This window comes from Juglans regia, chromosome 1 (assembly GCF_001411555.2).
Source record: "Juglans regia cultivar Chandler chromosome 1, Walnut 2.0, whole genome shotgun sequence".
Lineage (NCBI taxonomy): Eukaryota > Viridiplantae > Streptophyta > Magnoliopsida > Fagales > Juglandaceae > Juglans > Juglans regia.
Window position 1 is genome coordinate 14332910 of NC_049901.1, and position 17174 is coordinate 14350083.

Consider the following 17174-nt stretch of genomic DNA (forward strand, 5'->3'; position numbering starts at 1 on the left):
CATTATTGCCTTCTGGAAGTCTAAACGGCGCCGTTTCCTGTTGGTTTCTTCTATGTAGATGGTTCTTCTTTTTTCTTTTTTTTTTAAATGATAATTATAATTTATATATATATATATATATGTATATATATATATCTGTAATACATTTAATACATATTTATTAAGTATAGTGATTATTAGACTATATAATAGCACTAATATTAGACTATTACTATTAGTATTAGTTATAAATTTATAGTGATTTATTATAACTATATTAGTATAAGTATAACTAATACTATATTAGACTATTAGTATTAGTTATAAATTTATATATTAGTATAACTATATAATAGTATTAATATTATACTATTAGTATAATATAGTTACATATTAGTATTAGTTATAAACTTATATATCAGTATAATTATATAATATATTGACTATCTAATAGTATTAATATATATATATATATATTTTTTATAAGTAAAACAAGATTTGATTAAATCACCAAGTGTCAAGATACAAAGAAAAATGCCCTAATTATATAGGCATATTAGAAACTAGGAAGTCGTGAAGGTCCATGCCATTTAAGTCTACAGCAATGGCTCAAGTACAAAAAGTCCTAAAAAATAACAATTAGCTCCTCAAAAGATTTCTCTTTGTCTTCAAAAGTCCTCTCATTGCGTTCCTGCCATAAACACCACATAATACAGATATGAATCTTCTTCCACACTGCTTTGATCTGTCTCACCCCACGGATTGAAGTCCAGCACGCCAATACATCCAAAACTGTTTCCGACATAACCCACGCCAAATCCATTCTTTTAAACACCTCGTCCGAAATAGTTTTGGCTATCTCACAGTGTAAAAATAAATGATTTACCGACTCGCCTCCACTTTTACACATACAACACCAATCTGTAATAATTATCATCCTCTTTCTTAGATTATCCGTAGTGAGGATCTTATCCAAAGACGCTACCCACACAAAGAAAAAGGCTTTGGGAGGAGCCTTATGACGCCAAAGCTTTCTCCAGAGAAACTGTATCTCTAGAACTTGTGTGAGAACCTTATAGAAAGAGCGAACAGAGAATACCTCTTTCCTTGCTGGACACGACCACAACTCATCTTCCTGCTGGATATTTGGACGAACAGAATATAAGATACTATAAAAATCTAAAAAACTCTCCATCTCTCATTCCTGTGCCGCTCGGTTGAAATTGATGTTCCAGTGAATGTTCCTACCTGAGACTTCCATAATCTCCGCCACTGTGGCATCTTTGGTGCTTGCAATCAAGAAAAGAGACGGAAACAGATCTAGTAGAACACTGTTACTACACCAAGCATCCTTCCAAAATCTAATATTGGAACCTGTCCCCAATTGCAATCTAGTGTAACGATGGAAAACCTCCCATCTTCTTCTAATATGTTTCCATAACCCCAATCCAGATGCTCCTCTAACTTCTCGGTACACCACCCCTCCCCTAGATCACCATATTTGCTCTCGATCACAGTCTTCCATAAGGCCTATGGTTCCTTGGTATATCGCCACAACCATTTGCCAAGTAAAGCCCGATTAAATAACCTCAAATTTTTGACACCCAAACCGCCATTTGAGATAGGACGACATACCATCTCCCACTTAACTAAGTGGAATTTAAACTCATCTCCTAAGCCCCCCACAAAAAATTTCTCTGTAACTTTTCAAGTCGACCCACCACACTTGCCGGTAAAGGAAATAATGATAGAAAGTAGGTGGGTAGGTTAGAAAGTGTACTTTTGATTAATGTAGTCCGGCCCCCTTTCGACAAACACATTCTCTTCCACCCTGCTAGTCTCCTCTCTACTTTTTCAATCACTCTATCCCAAATCATATGAGACCTCGGTGCTATACCCAACAGAAATCCCAGATAAGTCATAGGTAGATACGCTATCTTACAACTCAAAATGCCCGCCAGCTCCCTTATATCCTGAACTTTTCCAATCGGTACAAACTCGAATTTATCATAATTCACTTTTAAACCAGACACTACTTCAAAACACAGTAGCAATGCCTTCACAACCCTCAACTGGGCTTGATCAGCCTCGCACATGATAAGCGTGTCATATGCAAACAGCAAATGAGAAATAGTTGTATTACCCCTATTCGGTGATCCAATCTGGAAACCACTGATAGAACCATTAGTCACTAAGGCTAAGATCATCCTACTTAATGCCTCCATAACAATAACAAAAAGTAAAGGAGATAACGGATCCTCTTGTCTCAAGCCGAGAGCTTGGGAAGAAACCCTCTGGACTACCATTAATCAACACCGAGAACCGTACCGTAGATATACACCATTTGATCCAAGACCTCCACCTCTCTCCAAACCCACACCTACCCAGTAAATAAAGAAGGAAATCTCAATTAACATGATCATACGTCTTTTCTATATCTAGTTTGCACATAATCCCTGAGTTGCCAGCCTTCAATCTACTGTCAAAGCATTCATTGGCAATTAAAGTCGCATCAAGGATCTGTCTACCCTTAACAAAAGCATTATGTGGTTTAGTAGCAATCTTCCCCAATATCCCACTTAATCGATTGGCAATCACTTTTGCAATGATCTTATAAGCACCATTCACTAAACTAATGGGCCGAAAATCTGTAATTTCAATGGCCCCTACCTTTTTAGGGATTAATGCAATAAAAGTAGTGTTAAGACTTTTCTCAAATTTTCCTACCAAGAAGAACTCTTGAAATACCTTCAAAAGATCTACTTTAATCACCTCCCAGCATTATTAGAAAAAACTCATAGAGAAACCATCCGGTTCGGGAGCCTTATCTTTTGCCATCTTTCTTACCACTTCAAAAACCTCTTCCTCTTCAAAAGCCCTCTCCAATATGGTAACATCCCGTGGTTCAATAGTGTCAAAAGCCAATCCATCTAAAGTAGGCCTCCAACCCACCTCCTCCATGAGAAGCTTTTCAAAGAAAACAACCACATGGTCTTGAATAACTTCTTCTTCTCTATTCTCGGCCTCCTTAATTCTCAGCACTTCAATGTTATTATTTCTTCTATGTGAGTTTGCAATTCTATGGAAAAACTTCGTACTTCGGTCCCCTTCCTTCAACCAAAGAGCTCTTGATTTTTGACACCATGAGATTTTTTCCTATAAGATTATCCTCTCAAGATCAGCAACCAACAAAATTTTTTGTGCTTGTTCCTCCTCATTAAGTGGCCTCCTTTCTTGTAGTCTTTCTAAATACTAAATTTCTATCAATTTGGTATTTTTGTTCTCCTCCACATTACTAAAAGATTGTTTATTCCACTCCTTTAAATCCCTTTTTAAGGCTTTCAGTTTGTTTGCAAAAATGAAACTGGGTGTACCTTCAAAATGATACGAAGTCCACCATTGTTTGACCCTTTCCACAAAACCTTCTGATTTCAACCACATATTTTTGAACTTAAAATACATTCTATCGTTACAAATACCTCCACAATCCAGCAAAATAGGCCAATGGTCCGAGGTTATACGAATCAAATGCTTTTGCCATACATCCGGAAAATGGCTTTCAAACTTAAGAGAAATCAAAAAACGATCAAAGCGGAACCAAGTCTGATTATTTGACCATGTAGCTGGACCCCCTGCTAGTGGAAGGTCTATCAAATTCAAATCAAAGATACACTTTGAGAACTCCAAGCTTGCTGGCCTCAATTTTCTGCTTCCCAGACTTTCACTCTGGAAACGAACCACATTGAAATCCTCCCTAATACACCAAGGGAACTCCCACCAACTCTGTACCCCTGCAAGCTCATCCCACAATAAACTTCCGTCGACATCTAAGTTAGGCCCATATACACCTGCAAATGCCCACAAGAAATCATCTGACACACACTTAAAAGAACAAGCTACCATATATCTCACTATGTACTCCTCCACTTTCACTACCACCTGTCTATCCCACATTACCACAACTCTTCCCGAAGCTCCTGAAGAGGCCAAATATACCCAGTCCACATAAATATTACTCCATAAACTCCGAATAATCCTCCTACTAATCATCTTTAGCTTTGTCTCTTGTAAGCATAAAATGTCCACTTTCCACTCACGGACATTCCAAGATACAATCTTGGGCTTCATTGGGAAATATTCGGCCCCTTCCCTTTTACCTTATTCCTGCTGGAACTAGCTTCCGAGTTTATCGACCACATCAATCTTTTTAATTCTTGACTTTTCTTTGTGTTCCCCCTCTTTTTTTGGTGGTGTCCAGCTTCCATAGCAGTTAACAAGGCTATAAACTGCTCCTCATACCCATCACATTCAATTCCCACAACATGTTGAATTTCTTTAACTTTATGTATAACCCAATCTGATGCTTGATCTGGAAAATAGTAATTTAATGGGATAGGATTCCCTATCTTATTATTCTGAAATTTCTGAAACTCACTCCCCTTTAAAAACTCTTCCAACCCACAGGCCTCGGGGATGAAAAGTTCATCTTCCACGGAATGCATAAAATCATCCGAGTCATCTTCAACCTCATCCAACTCGAGCTCCTCAACTGGTTTCACTGACACTACCATCGGGGCCAGAAACACCCCAGCACCACTCATCGGTGAGCTCTGGATCTCTAGAGACGAAGAAACCCGAGATTCTAAGCCTACCAAGGTCTGTTACGTGCAGAACTCTGGCAAGATCTCATCGGCGACCCCCACTACCTCCATCGGCGACGTCTGTATCCCCGCAGCTTGACCCCTCTCCGTTGGTAAGCTGTCTGGCACAAACCCAAGGTTGTGAAGCTCGGTGGAGGGTATCAAGCTAGGGCTCGGGTTCTCGATATCTTCTGGCTCGGGTCCAGACCCGCCTATTTGGGCCCTAGGTTGCGACCCACGGTTCTGGGCCCTAGGTAAAGACCCGCTGCTCTTGGCCCTGAATTGAAGTCCGCTGCTTTGGGCCCAGGGTTGAGACGGCCCAGCCCCACCAGAAAGGTCTTGTGACTTGGCCCGACGCCATACATTCTAGCCCTTATCCCTTTTATTTTTCTGTTGAGCCCCTTTATAGATTTTACTCGACCCATTTCCCATTTCATGGCTTTTTAACTTATCAGCTCTTTCCTTTTCCTTAAATGAACCGACAAAGGCTACAATTACAACCATATCCCTCTGCAAGGCACGCAACTGCCCCTGCATTTCCAGCAGCTTCCGTTGCACCTCCCATGTCTGACACGCCACAGAGGCCCTGCCATGGGTATGGTTCAACATACCATTACAACGCCAACGCCCCTTACCTCTATCAAAAACCTTTGCACCAGCCACCTTCTCCTTCACAGATTTCGGTATTGACGTCACGAGAACCTCCTTATACGACCGCGCATGATGCTTCAGTCTCCTTCTTCCATCACTCGGTTGGTCTCCTCCAGGCAGACAACCTACCTTAGTGTCTTATTTCCCTTGCTCTACCAACGCCTCCCTCATCTTCCTCCAACCCCATTCATTCTCACCTTCTGGAATACATAGAATATTCCTTCTCCCCCCTGATTATACTTTGAAATTTCAATATATCTCCCTCTCCTATTTGCACAACGTTGAGCAATAATACTACAAAAATCATTGCGTGTTGCCGAGTACACCTCATTTTTCCCCCTACTTAGGCTCTCATCTAACACCTTCCCAAGCCACTGAATAGAAGAATATCCCAGCAACACTGAGTTCTCTGTTTTCCAACTTTGCTCAGTGACTCTCAAACCACCACCTCCACATTTTGCCAAAGTAAAGCACTTTGATTCAATAACAACTTCTATAAAACGACCCATCTTAACCATCATCACGTCAGAAAAACTCAATCAAACGCAACATTAATGAAGAAAAATGATACAGGAACCAGAACGAGAAGAAAAGTGTGCATGTGTACAGAGAGAAAATTTCCTAGGAGAGAGAATGTATTTCAGGTTATAGTATTAATATTATACTATTAGTATAGTATAGTTATAAACTTATATATTACTATATTAGTATAACTATATAATATATTAGACTATATAATTATAATTTATATTAATAACATATGATGAAATAAATTACAAATATAACAACTAACATATTTAAGATTAATATTTTTTTGTTATAATTTATAAATTATAATATGAAATTATTTCATATATGATATATAATCATATATATTATATATACAACTTTCACATATAATTATATATTATATATAAAACTCATATATAAAAAATATTTTGTATAATATTAATTTTGTATAAAATTTATATATGAAATATTAATTTATATATATATTTTTCAACCGGTTAGTCTAGGAAGTCTTAGGACCGGAACCGAACTAGTTCTGGCCAATTTTCTTAATAGAAGAATTGGTTTCGAATCAGATAGGTTCAAAATCGAGCTGGTCTAATCCGATTTTTCGATCTAAATTTACACTTCAGTTTAACCTCCCAGTGTCAAAGGCGATGCAGTGTGGGCCTAGGAAAATGGACCGAGATTCGGGCAGATTTGGGGGCTAAAACAAAACACAAAATTCTCATTTCATTTCATCTCATCATTATACATTTTTTAAATCTCTATATAAAATATAATAAACAATTCAACTTTTTCAAATTTCAATACACATTTTTTAAATTTCAAAACAATAATAATATTAAAACTTAATATTTTAAACTTCAAAATAAAACACAAAATTCTCATCTCACCCCCAAACCTTCCCGAAATCTCACACGTCTTGCATATCAGGCTGTATTTCTGGTAGCCCATAATAAAGAGTGGCCCATATTACAAAACTCTGCTCAATACGGAGACACGTCCTTTGTAACGAAGAAATATTGCCTCCGCCACCGATAGCGCCCTTTCTCTGCGGCAGCTACCGGCGTCAGTGCGATTGTTCTTTCCGTATCAATTTGATGCCAAGAACCTTCTGAAATCTTAAACTTCCTCCTGAACCCTTCCTCTCGCTCTTTCGGTCGGTAATTTTCTCGAGCAACTTCACCACGCCATTGCCCTCACATTTCATTCTCTCTGAGAAACAAATACCATGTTACGGAGGTACGTGCAGACAAGCTCAATAATTTCATCCGCGAAATATTCTCATGGTTAATTATTTCTGATTATATATTTTCTGTGAATTACTTTAGCTCCTCAAGGTTTATTTGGTTTATTTTCCTTACTTTCAAATCCCGAACTATTTTCACAGTTTTCTAGCATTTTGATTGTAGAACGGTCAATTTCATTGGGTGACCCAATTTAAGTTCATTTCCTTTGGTGATTCGATTTAAGTTCAATTACCGTGCCTAATGCCAAGTCCCGTGGATTTTCAGGTCGGTTTTGGAAATCTCATCACTCCGAGCCCTTAGAAGGATCCCGAGGCAGATTACTACTCAGGCACGTGAAAATTCTAATGTTCAGTCTCAATATAAGTAGAGAATACATTCTTTTTAACTGAAATGTGTTGTTGAACAATTTACTTATCAAAAAAAAAAAAAGTGTTGTTGAACAATGGATATGCTACGATCCTAAGGCTGTCAAAGGTTGCTAGTTAAACTGGATTTCAGATTTCAAGGAGCTTTAATAATGGCCTTGACTGGTTCTTTTGGTTTATGATCGGTAATGTGGTTATCGCTTTCCTCGGGTCCTTAATAATTGGTATCATAGCTAGTACCATGTCACGAGTTCGTAGGGATGACCTGTACGCTAGATTAAAATGTCTTTATTAGATTAAAATGTCTTTATTTTTTGCAAGAGCGTCGGATTAAAAGGTCATTGAACAGATTATCGTCTGAGTGGATCCTAGATACACAAGTATGATAGAATGTTACGATCCTGAAGGTGCCAAGTCGGTTTTTTCACTAGTTGAAATTGGGTTATGGTTTCAAGGAGATTCAATAGTAATTTTGACTAGTTATTTACAGTATGAGCACACATGTTAAGAGTAAAATGTCTTCATATTGTGCATGGACATAGTATTAAAAAGCCATTGAAAGGGTTTCCATCTGAGTGGAGCTGCTACTAGAGAAAGGGTTACCATCAGCCATCAGGTTAGTTTTTGATAGAGTGGGTTGCAGTGGATTTCTATACAAAAGTGTGGTGGAATGTCATGATCCTAAGGGTGCCAAGTTGGTTTTTTCACTAGTTGAAACTGGATTATGATTCCAAGGAGATTCAATGGTAAATTTGACTAGTTCTTTGAGTAATAGTGCATATGTGACTAGCGGTTTCCTTGAGCCCTTAAAACAATATTTTGCGACATATATAGTATTTCTTAAATTTCAGTTACAATATTTTATCTGAAAATTCATCGCGATTTATGTTCTTGTTTTACTTTGATTACTCACCTGCCAAGCTGAATTTACTTCGACGTATAGGGGGCAGTTTGTACTGGTACTAATCTTTTAACTATGGTCATGAGGTTTTAGGCTAAGGTCATGGTGAAACCATTACTATTATTCTTGTTGTGTGAATGCATTGAGGTTTATTACATGTAAATTTGGTAAGTCTCTTTCTCAATGGTCCCAACTGAATTTGGCCATCTTTTGTAATTGCTTGCGGGGCACAATTGTGACAGATACCTGCACATTCTTCAAGAAAGGAATTCTCAACCAGACATCCACAAAATGCATCCTCGCAACCTGGTTCTGCGGGCAGGCCACATGACTCTGGCTTTTTACCAAAGTTGATTGTTGGAAGTGTTGCAATTGGTGCTGCATTCTTTGCAGCTTATCAAACTGGCTATCTAGATCAATTTCTGAGTAAAGAGCAGCATTCTTCATTCAAGGAAGCTAAGGTTCATGTTGAGAATAGAGATCCAAAAGATATCCAACCTTCAGTGGAGAGATTAATTTCTAGTGGCAGTAAAGAGCCTAATAAACTCGAAAGCCAGCATCCAGGAGAGCAATTAGTTTCACATGAAAGTGAAGAGGCTAACAAGTTAAGTCCCACTGCTGAGCATGGCAATCCAAAGGTCGAAGATCTGAAAAACCAATCTCAGGTGCAAGATAAATCTGACATTATACCTGCTGAAGATCTTATTCCCATCCAAGAGAAAGACTCGCTGAAACTCTCTCAAATAAGTGTGGAGTCTAATGAGCAAAGTGCAGATTCTGGAATCTCATCTGAAGGGAGTCCTGACATAGAAAGCACAGAGGAAGATACTGGTAAGACTCGGGATGGAATTGATACAGCACCTGCAGCTACCCAGGTTGGTGCAGTCTTAGAAGAAAGTGATATGAAAACTTTGCCACCCGAGCATCTTAACACTGAAAATAGACCAGAGGTATTTTGTTTGTCCTCAAACCTGCTGCATATATCTCAACAACAATTTCTAATATCATTGCTGATTATCATACAGACATATATTATTTTCTGAACATTGTGGTTACTGTCAGAAGTGGATCATTGTACCTTTGACTCAGTTGTAGAACGTTGAAACTTGTTTTCTTTTCCTTTTTCTCCCCCTTGTAGTACTTACCAGGTATTTTGAGACAAGCTATACCTCTTCCAGCCGGGAAAAGAAAAGACAGATGAAAAAAAGAGAGGCTTAACAAGGCTTTGTGAAATTATATATGCAACTGCTATAGCATTTTAGTAATCAGTGTATCTCTCAGTTACCTAGGCATAGCAAGGCTTCATGTGGAGTTTTTTTTTGGGGGTCTAAAGACATGGTTTTAAACAGTTACAGGGTGCTAAAATGTTTTCGTATTCCTGCAATTTACAATTTGGTGAAAACTTACGTGGCAATAGTACCATAAGCATCAAATATGGACAATGATGGTGATTCTTATTTTATATTTATGTTGTGTGATTATGAACTCAATTTTACGAGTTTTTTTTAGCAGGACTTCTTTTTATTTTGTGTTTCTCTACTTGTGGTTTTTATACCTGTGTTGTATACTTAGAAATTCACATTTTTTTTAATTTTCTTCTGGTTTTATCAAATAAATATCAATCTACTTGCGTTTATGTGAAGTTGATTCTTGTGGAACTTTGTTGCAGGATGTATCTGGTAATGATTTAAAATCATCAGGTTCACTCCTTGAGGCATATAGTTTAAGGGATCAAACTGAACACAGCGCTGCAACTTCTTTAAAAAGTCAGGGAAATAGTGAAAGCAATACAGTAAATGAGGTTGTTATCAACGTTTGTTTTTTATTTATCCAATCATATTTCTATATTAATGCTGTAAAAGAATGCTCAACTATATATCAAGACTTATGTCTTCTCTGGGGCAATAGGCTCTAATTAGTGCGGCTGGGGAGTTGAGTGATGCTTACATATCCAAAGATGGAAAGTTGGTGCTTGATTTCTTAGAAGCCATTCATGCTGCTGAAGAAAGGCAAGCTGAGTTAGATGCTCGTGTTTTTGCAGAAGAAAAGAGAGTGTTGAAGGTTTGGACTATATTGCAGGATTACCAAACATAATTTACAGCTTTGTAATTTCATATATGGTTTACCAGATTGGTGTAATGAGCTTTGTTTTAATTTATCTCTCTGCACACTTTAGGAGAAGTATGAAAGAAATTTAAAGGATGCAGCAGCTAGGGAACTCATGCGAGCAGAGGAGGCTGCAATTTTGGATAAGGTAATAAAGATTTCCAGCCTTTTGTTATTCTAGTTTTCTTTGAGTATAATATCTTCTTGTGGTTGCTGTATAGCTTTAGGGGCCTTAGTGGAAGGGATATAAATAGGAACGGTGATGAAGCAAACAAAACATGCACTTTTTTGGAACTAGAAAAAAGATTATTCAATCCACTAATGCAACTAAAGGAATTACCTCTTCTGAAATGGAACAAGAAAGAGCTAATAACCATTGCTTGTGAACAGCTCTCCTCACTGGAAGTTGTTCCTACTGTTACTAGAAGTCTAGGGCCTCTCAGGTCCAGTTTCTATCTTGAAGGCCAGAGAGGGATATGTAGAAAAATTGGGAAAGTTCTTTACAAACCTGCCACGTTCACAAAACAAGGCTAGGATAGCTGGAAAAATTCTGAACGATTTGGCACTTGAGGATTTAATAAAATTGAAGAATTTGACCGTGCTATATGGCAATAAACCCATTTCTTGATATCCATGTATTCTAGGGGCTTCCACATTTTAACCAACACATAGAATGTCTAGCCAACTTATAGGGAGACTTTTGAGCCTCTCATTCCCCCACACGGTGTAGGATTGTTATAATGTACTTCGTAATGCAAAGTAAAGAAAATGTGATTTAGATGGAGAAAAGCAGTGTTGCTTCATTTGTTGGATAAAATAAAAAATGAGCCGAAGTGAACAGAAAGAAAGAAGAAAAACTCTAGCATACACTTAAAAAAACATGGACGTTTTTTACTCGTCTCTGCACCCCCAAAAAAACCTAGTTGGTACTGCTTTGCTAGCTTTTCAAATGCCTATAATCAGCTCCTGCCTATTGCAAATTCAAAAGTTTTATCATTTTTCAGGAATTAAAGAGAGAAAAATCAAAAGCAGCTCATGCTCTCAAGTCACTTCAGGAAAAATTGGAAGAGAAACTCAAGATGGAACTTGAACAGAAGGTGCTCATAAATTTATATGTGGTCAAAATATAAATGGATGTTTTAGCATCTGATAATTAGTGAATACAACTTGTTTATCCTTAATAATTGCAGGAAAATGAGGCAGAATTAAAGTTAAATAAACTTCAGGAGTTTGCAAAAGCAGAATTGGCCGCAGCAATTGCAAGTGAGAAGGCTGCCCAGATTGAGAAAATGGCAGAAACAAATCTTCATGTAAGATAATTCCGTTAAGCTATAGGACTAAATTTTCAATTTTAATGCATATTTGAACTCTTTAAGAAGGGAAGATTGAATTATACGCTGATGCAGTTTACAAATTTTAGGGATATTATTAGGGAAAAGATAACAGAAAATAAAGATTTTTGAGGATAATTCTAATATAATGATGCTTTGTAGTGATGCAACAACGGTTGTAAATCCTAGTTAGGTATAACTCATAAATATGTCCTATGTACTTGGCTATGTCTATCATATTATGAATAAAACTTCTTGATACCTATCAAAACAGGATTAAAACAATTTTACCTATAAAAAAAAAAAAAAAACAGTACTAAAACAGGATTGCACATGAAAATTCAGAAGTCTTTGGAGGAGTCTTGTAAAGGAGACTAGTTTTAAAAATACAATCATTGGCTATGGAGTCATTGGAGTGTATACAAGGAAATTACACTCAAAACTACACTGCATAGATCAATGATGTTAGGTTCTCGATAAGATGTTGTAATCTGATCACTGACAAGAACAAGTCCATCATTTCACTGAGTCTTTAAGTTTTTAATTAGTGTCTAGAATTTCTATATCAAAAGAAACGTAGAAAAATATACGAGGGAATGTTGTAAAAAACATCTATATGGGTATGTAACAAGGATATGATATGATACAATGAGGCACATACAGCAATGATCCATAATTCAATTGGTATATAATTGTAGATCTGCTCATATTTAGTTTAGAAGGTGAATAACAAACATAGGCATAAAAATAGGTACAAATAATAAAACTAATATTGATACCCACCCGTGGGTAGCCTAGCAAGGGCGAACTTGTGTGCATGAGCCCCATGTCATAGGTTCAATTCCCTGTGGGATCAAATTGCGATTTAAGTGGGAGGCCATGGTGGTGGGTTGCTGTGCTAGTCTCTCCGGGGGTTTAGGTTTCATGGGTGAATCCTAAGGGCTCTACCGTGGGGTGGTTCCCCCGTCATAAAAAAAATAAAAAATAAAACTAATAGTGATGCTATAAAAATCCTTGCTCCCCTAAAAATTGTATTAAGCATTTAGAGAAGGTTTCCAACTTTCCAAAACATTGGAGCATGTGTTCTATGGTTAAATCTCCATTTTATATACAAGTAATGAAGTTTTTCCCCCTCATGGGGGGTGTACAATGTATCTTCTTTATATACATTTATTTCCCCCATCTTTTCTTTAGAAAATTTAAATTTTTGCTCCCAATGTATCCGTACTGAATCCTTGCCATATCTGTGCCCTATCTTGTTGAATCCACAAAAATGGAAAACTTATTTACTCATCCACATTCAATAAGCACCCCCGCCTTATCTATACAGGATACATATAAGATATAGGATACATTATGGAAGGTGGTGATTGATACTAAGTACGGGAGCATAAGGAGGGGTTGGTGCTCTAATGAAGTTAGGGGGGCATATGGAGTGGGGTTATGGAAGCATATCTGGAAAGGTTGGAGGTCTTTCTTTAGCCACACTAGACTATGTTTGGGGGATGGTAATAGAATTAGTTTTTGGCATGACGTCTGGATTGGAGATACAGCTCTTAAGGATACTTTTCCCTCTATTTTCATAATTGCACGGGAATAAGATGCTTTGGTGGCAGACTTGAGGGAAATCACTAATGGCTCACAATAGTGGAATGTCAGTTTCATTAGGGAGGCACATGATTGGGAGGTTGGTATCCTTGTTGAGTTCTTTAACTTGGTATACACCATTGGAGTTATTACAGGGGTGGACAAGTTGGTTTGGTCGCCTTCCAGCAAAGGAATATTTTCTGTACGCTCTTTCTATGAGGTTCTCACCACTCAAACTAGTAATCATTTTCCTTGGAAAAGCATTTGGAGGAGTAAAGCACCTCCTAAGGCTGCTTCTTTTGTTTGGACTGCATCCATAGGGAAGATTTTGACCATTGATAATCTAAGGAAACGTGGGCTTATCCTAATGGATTGGTGTTGTATGTGCAGAAATAGCGGCGAAACAATGGATCATTTACTTCTACATTGTGAGTTTGCAAGGGCCATATGGAATTACTTTTTCAGCAAAATGAGATTAGCATGGGTTATGTTGAGGAGGATGGTCGACCTATTAGCTAGTTGGAGAGGGATCACGGGGATACCACAGATTGCAGCTGTGTAGAAGGTGGCTCTCATTTGCCTACTTTGATGTATTTGGAGTGAAAGGAATGACTGAAATTTTGAGGATCAAGAGCGTTCTTTAGAAGAGTTTCAGAGTTTTTTCTAGAATTAATGGTCACAACTTTCATGATTTCCTTGTAGCCGTTGCTAGTTCTTAACTAGGTGTAATCACATGTATACTTTCTGTATACTTGGGCTATGTCTATTTCTATAAAGATAAAATATCTTATTACTTGTTAAAAAAAAAGATATAGGCACAGTAGTATTTGAAGTATCTGTGCTTCAATAGACTTTTTTTGACACAGAAACGAACTAACAGGTTAATATCACTTATAACAGACCCATACCATGCATGAAGGTGGGTATTGGGTTGACACTGAAGCAGGTAAATCAACTAAAGAACAAAAGCTGACACTGATTATATTATAGCTGGGCTAAACCCAATCCTTTCTTAAACAGGTTTAGTTTGTGTTATGCATATCATTCTCATGATCAATCTGTATATTGTATTTTACATGTCTAAGCATGCTTTTAGCCGTTTGCTCCCTGAATTCTACGGTCCATTGTTAATTTAGTTTTTACTTTTTGTAGATAAATGCCTTGTGCATGGCATTCTATGCACGATCCGAAGAAGCTCGTCAGAGTCACTTTGCCCACAAGCTTGCTTTGGTAAACTTCCCATGTTAATTTTATGGTGGTCTTGTTGTTCTCTCTTCTCCTCCATCTTTTTTCCTCTCTGTTGTTAGTTATATTTTTGGAGCGTGCAAAATTAAGACCCTAACTATTATTTGCATTTGGTCTTGCAGGGAGCAGTTGCACTAGAAGATGCACTTTCAAAAGGACTACCAATTCAGACAGAAATAGATGCTTTGCGCTCTTATCTTGATAGCAGTGATAAAGACTCTGTTTTAGATTTGGTCTTATACTCTCTTCCCGAAGAAACATGTAAAAATGGTGCTGATACTCCATTGCAATTGAATCATAAGGCAAGTTATTTATATGTTCTAACTGTAACATAAATTGTGGTGGATATTGTTTCTTCTATTATTAGACGCAAATACTTATTTAATGCTGTTGATTGTTATCTTTTGTAACATTGCCAGACTTTGCTTCAATAACACCAGTAACTAATGCCAAATTTCATTAGTTTCTGTCCTTATCAGAATGTTCTGATGGGAGTCAAATGAGATGATTACAAAAGACTTTGATTGCACTGTTTTCTGATTAGTAATGTTTTGATTGTCTGATATTTTCAATTTTTAGACTTGCACTTGTTGTATATGAAAAGAAGGCCCAACATTACTAATAATCCTATTATTAGTAATGTTGAGCCTACTTTTTCCTGTAAACATAAGTTCAGCTAGCTGTTGATCAAGTTGTATACTCTTTTCTTCCTTTGATTGGAGGATCTATGACTATGAGACTATTGTCCCACCTATTAGTGTCATGTTATGTGGTTGTTTGATAATTTTTGTTTAAATGAAGTGCTTTTTGCCATGCTAACCAATTACACCACACTTACAAAAAAAAACTAATTACACTACGCTCTCTGCAAAACCATGCTACCTCCCACCCAACCATCTTTTACTTGGTCAAACTGAACTCTCTCTTCCTTCACCTCCCCCCCAAAGTGCATCTAAGTTTTCAAAGTTTGGTTGATGACTAATTTGGCATAAACTCTGTATGCATGGTCCATCAATTGCCTTGTTGAAAATCTTGGTGCTAGGATGAACTATCACAGGACAAGTTTCAACTTTTTGTTGTCTGAAGTAATAAATAATAATGTTGTTTATATGATAATTAGGGCTTTCTCGTTCTGGTGATAGAATATATATTTTTAAACTAGCATAGAATATTTTAGTGGCCAACTTTTAGGCTGTTTTAATAAAATTGCTGTCATTAGAACTGAATCCGAAGAATTTTTCATGATATCAGTTGTTTGGTTGTTATATCCTCAGGTTTCCTCATGTCTCTTTTGTTACTGAATTTCCAGAAGATTTATAGCTAAAACATCTCTCCACAATTTAGTTATGGCATGAGGCATATAGGATGATGCGACCAGCTTGTTTAAGTGTGTTTGAAAATAGTTATCATTTAATTGATCTTTTTGCAAACTTGCAAATGTGTGAATGGTGGGAAATCAAGTATCCTAACTAATGGTTAGGGATGGATCTAGTTGAATAACTCAAGTTTTTGGTATTGGTGATTCACGTTGATTTGTGCAAGTACAGATGCTTAACACATCTCATGTTCATTCTGTCCTCACAAATTTGCAATCACCCAAAAGTTTAAATTGAAACTGATTCCAAATGTTTGAAACCATTTCTTGCTTTTTTTTTTTTTTTTTGGGGAGAGAGGGAAATCCTGCTAACCTCATGCTTAGTGCAGTTTGATGCCTTGAAAGGGACGCTACGGCACTTCAGCCTGATCCCACCTGGAGGTGGCGGCATCTTGGCACATTCTTTGGCACATGTCGCATCCTTGTTAAAGGTATGCAGATATGAGGCCTACTCTCCATCAAATATACACGTAACTCACTTATTTGAAAGGCATTTGACTTTGCCTCATGGCTTTTCTAGGTCAAGGAAGTTGATCAGTCGGGTGATGGAATTGAATCTGTCATCAATAGAGTTGAGAACTATATGCGGGAAGGAAAACTTGCCGAAGCAGCAGATGCTCTTGAAGAAGGTGTTAGAGACACCCAAGCTGCAGAAATAGTTGGTGATTGGGTGAGGCAAGTGAGGAACAGGGCTATTACAGAGCAAGCTTTGACTCTGCTTCAATCTTATGCTACCGCCATTAGCCTTAGTTAGCAAATGAATTTTGAACGTCTTCTGATTCTTTGATCTATTAGTTGAGTTTAAAATGGTCTGGTTTTTCAGACCACTACCCAGAACAAGACAACCTTTCCTCCTCCGAGGCTTGAGCAGCCCAAGTTTATGGCGGTTTTTGTATGTAATTGCAATGTACTCGCGACCTGGTGTCGGATTATCAACGACCTCACCTCTAAATAAAATTTTGTTTTAATGCTTAAGAACTAATCGTGTATACCCCTTTGTTCATTAGATGACATGGTGGAATTGAATAAAATACTAGATGCAAGCTGCTTTGACAGGGACATGTTACTTTCCTTGAAGTTTGTTTTGACTTAACACACCAACTTGATACGAGCCTGGGTTAATAATGGGTGTGTGCGTGTGAATTTGTAGCTCCAGTATGACAGAAAATAGAGCTGAGTCACTACTGTTATCTCAGCCTTCCACGAAATTACGTTCGCAAGAAATTTATTC

The 17174-nt window shown here is 37.4% G+C and overlaps 2 protein-coding genes across 2 annotated transcripts; one reads left to right on the plus strand and one right to left on the minus strand.

Moving 5' to 3' along the window:
* Positions 1–1177: 1177 nt before the first annotated feature.
* On the minus strand, positions 1178–2285 carry LOC109013285. Its single transcript, XM_018995323.1, has 2 exons — positions 1864–2285; positions 1178–1268 (listed from the first exon to the last, which is right to left on the minus strand). Exons 1-2 carry the CDS (start codon positions 2283–2285, stop codon positions 1178–1180), a joined length of 513 nt encoding a protein of 170 aa, XP_018850868.1.
* Positions 2286–6763: 4478 nt separating this feature from the next.
* On the plus strand, positions 6764–17002 carry LOC109013257 (MICOS complex subunit MIC60). The gene is made up of 12 exons (XM_018995293.2): positions 6764–7025; positions 7298–7361; positions 8542–9249; positions 9969–10100; positions 10208–10360; positions 10476–10553; positions 11410–11502; positions 11596–11715; positions 14476–14553; positions 14691–14870; positions 16273–16374; positions 16464–17002. Exons 1-12 carry the CDS (start codon positions 7015–7017, stop codon positions 16695–16697), a joined length of 1953 nt encoding a protein of 650 aa, XP_018850838.1. The 5' UTR covers positions 6764–7014; the 3' UTR covers positions 16698–17002.
* Positions 17003–17174: the final 172 nt, after the last annotated feature.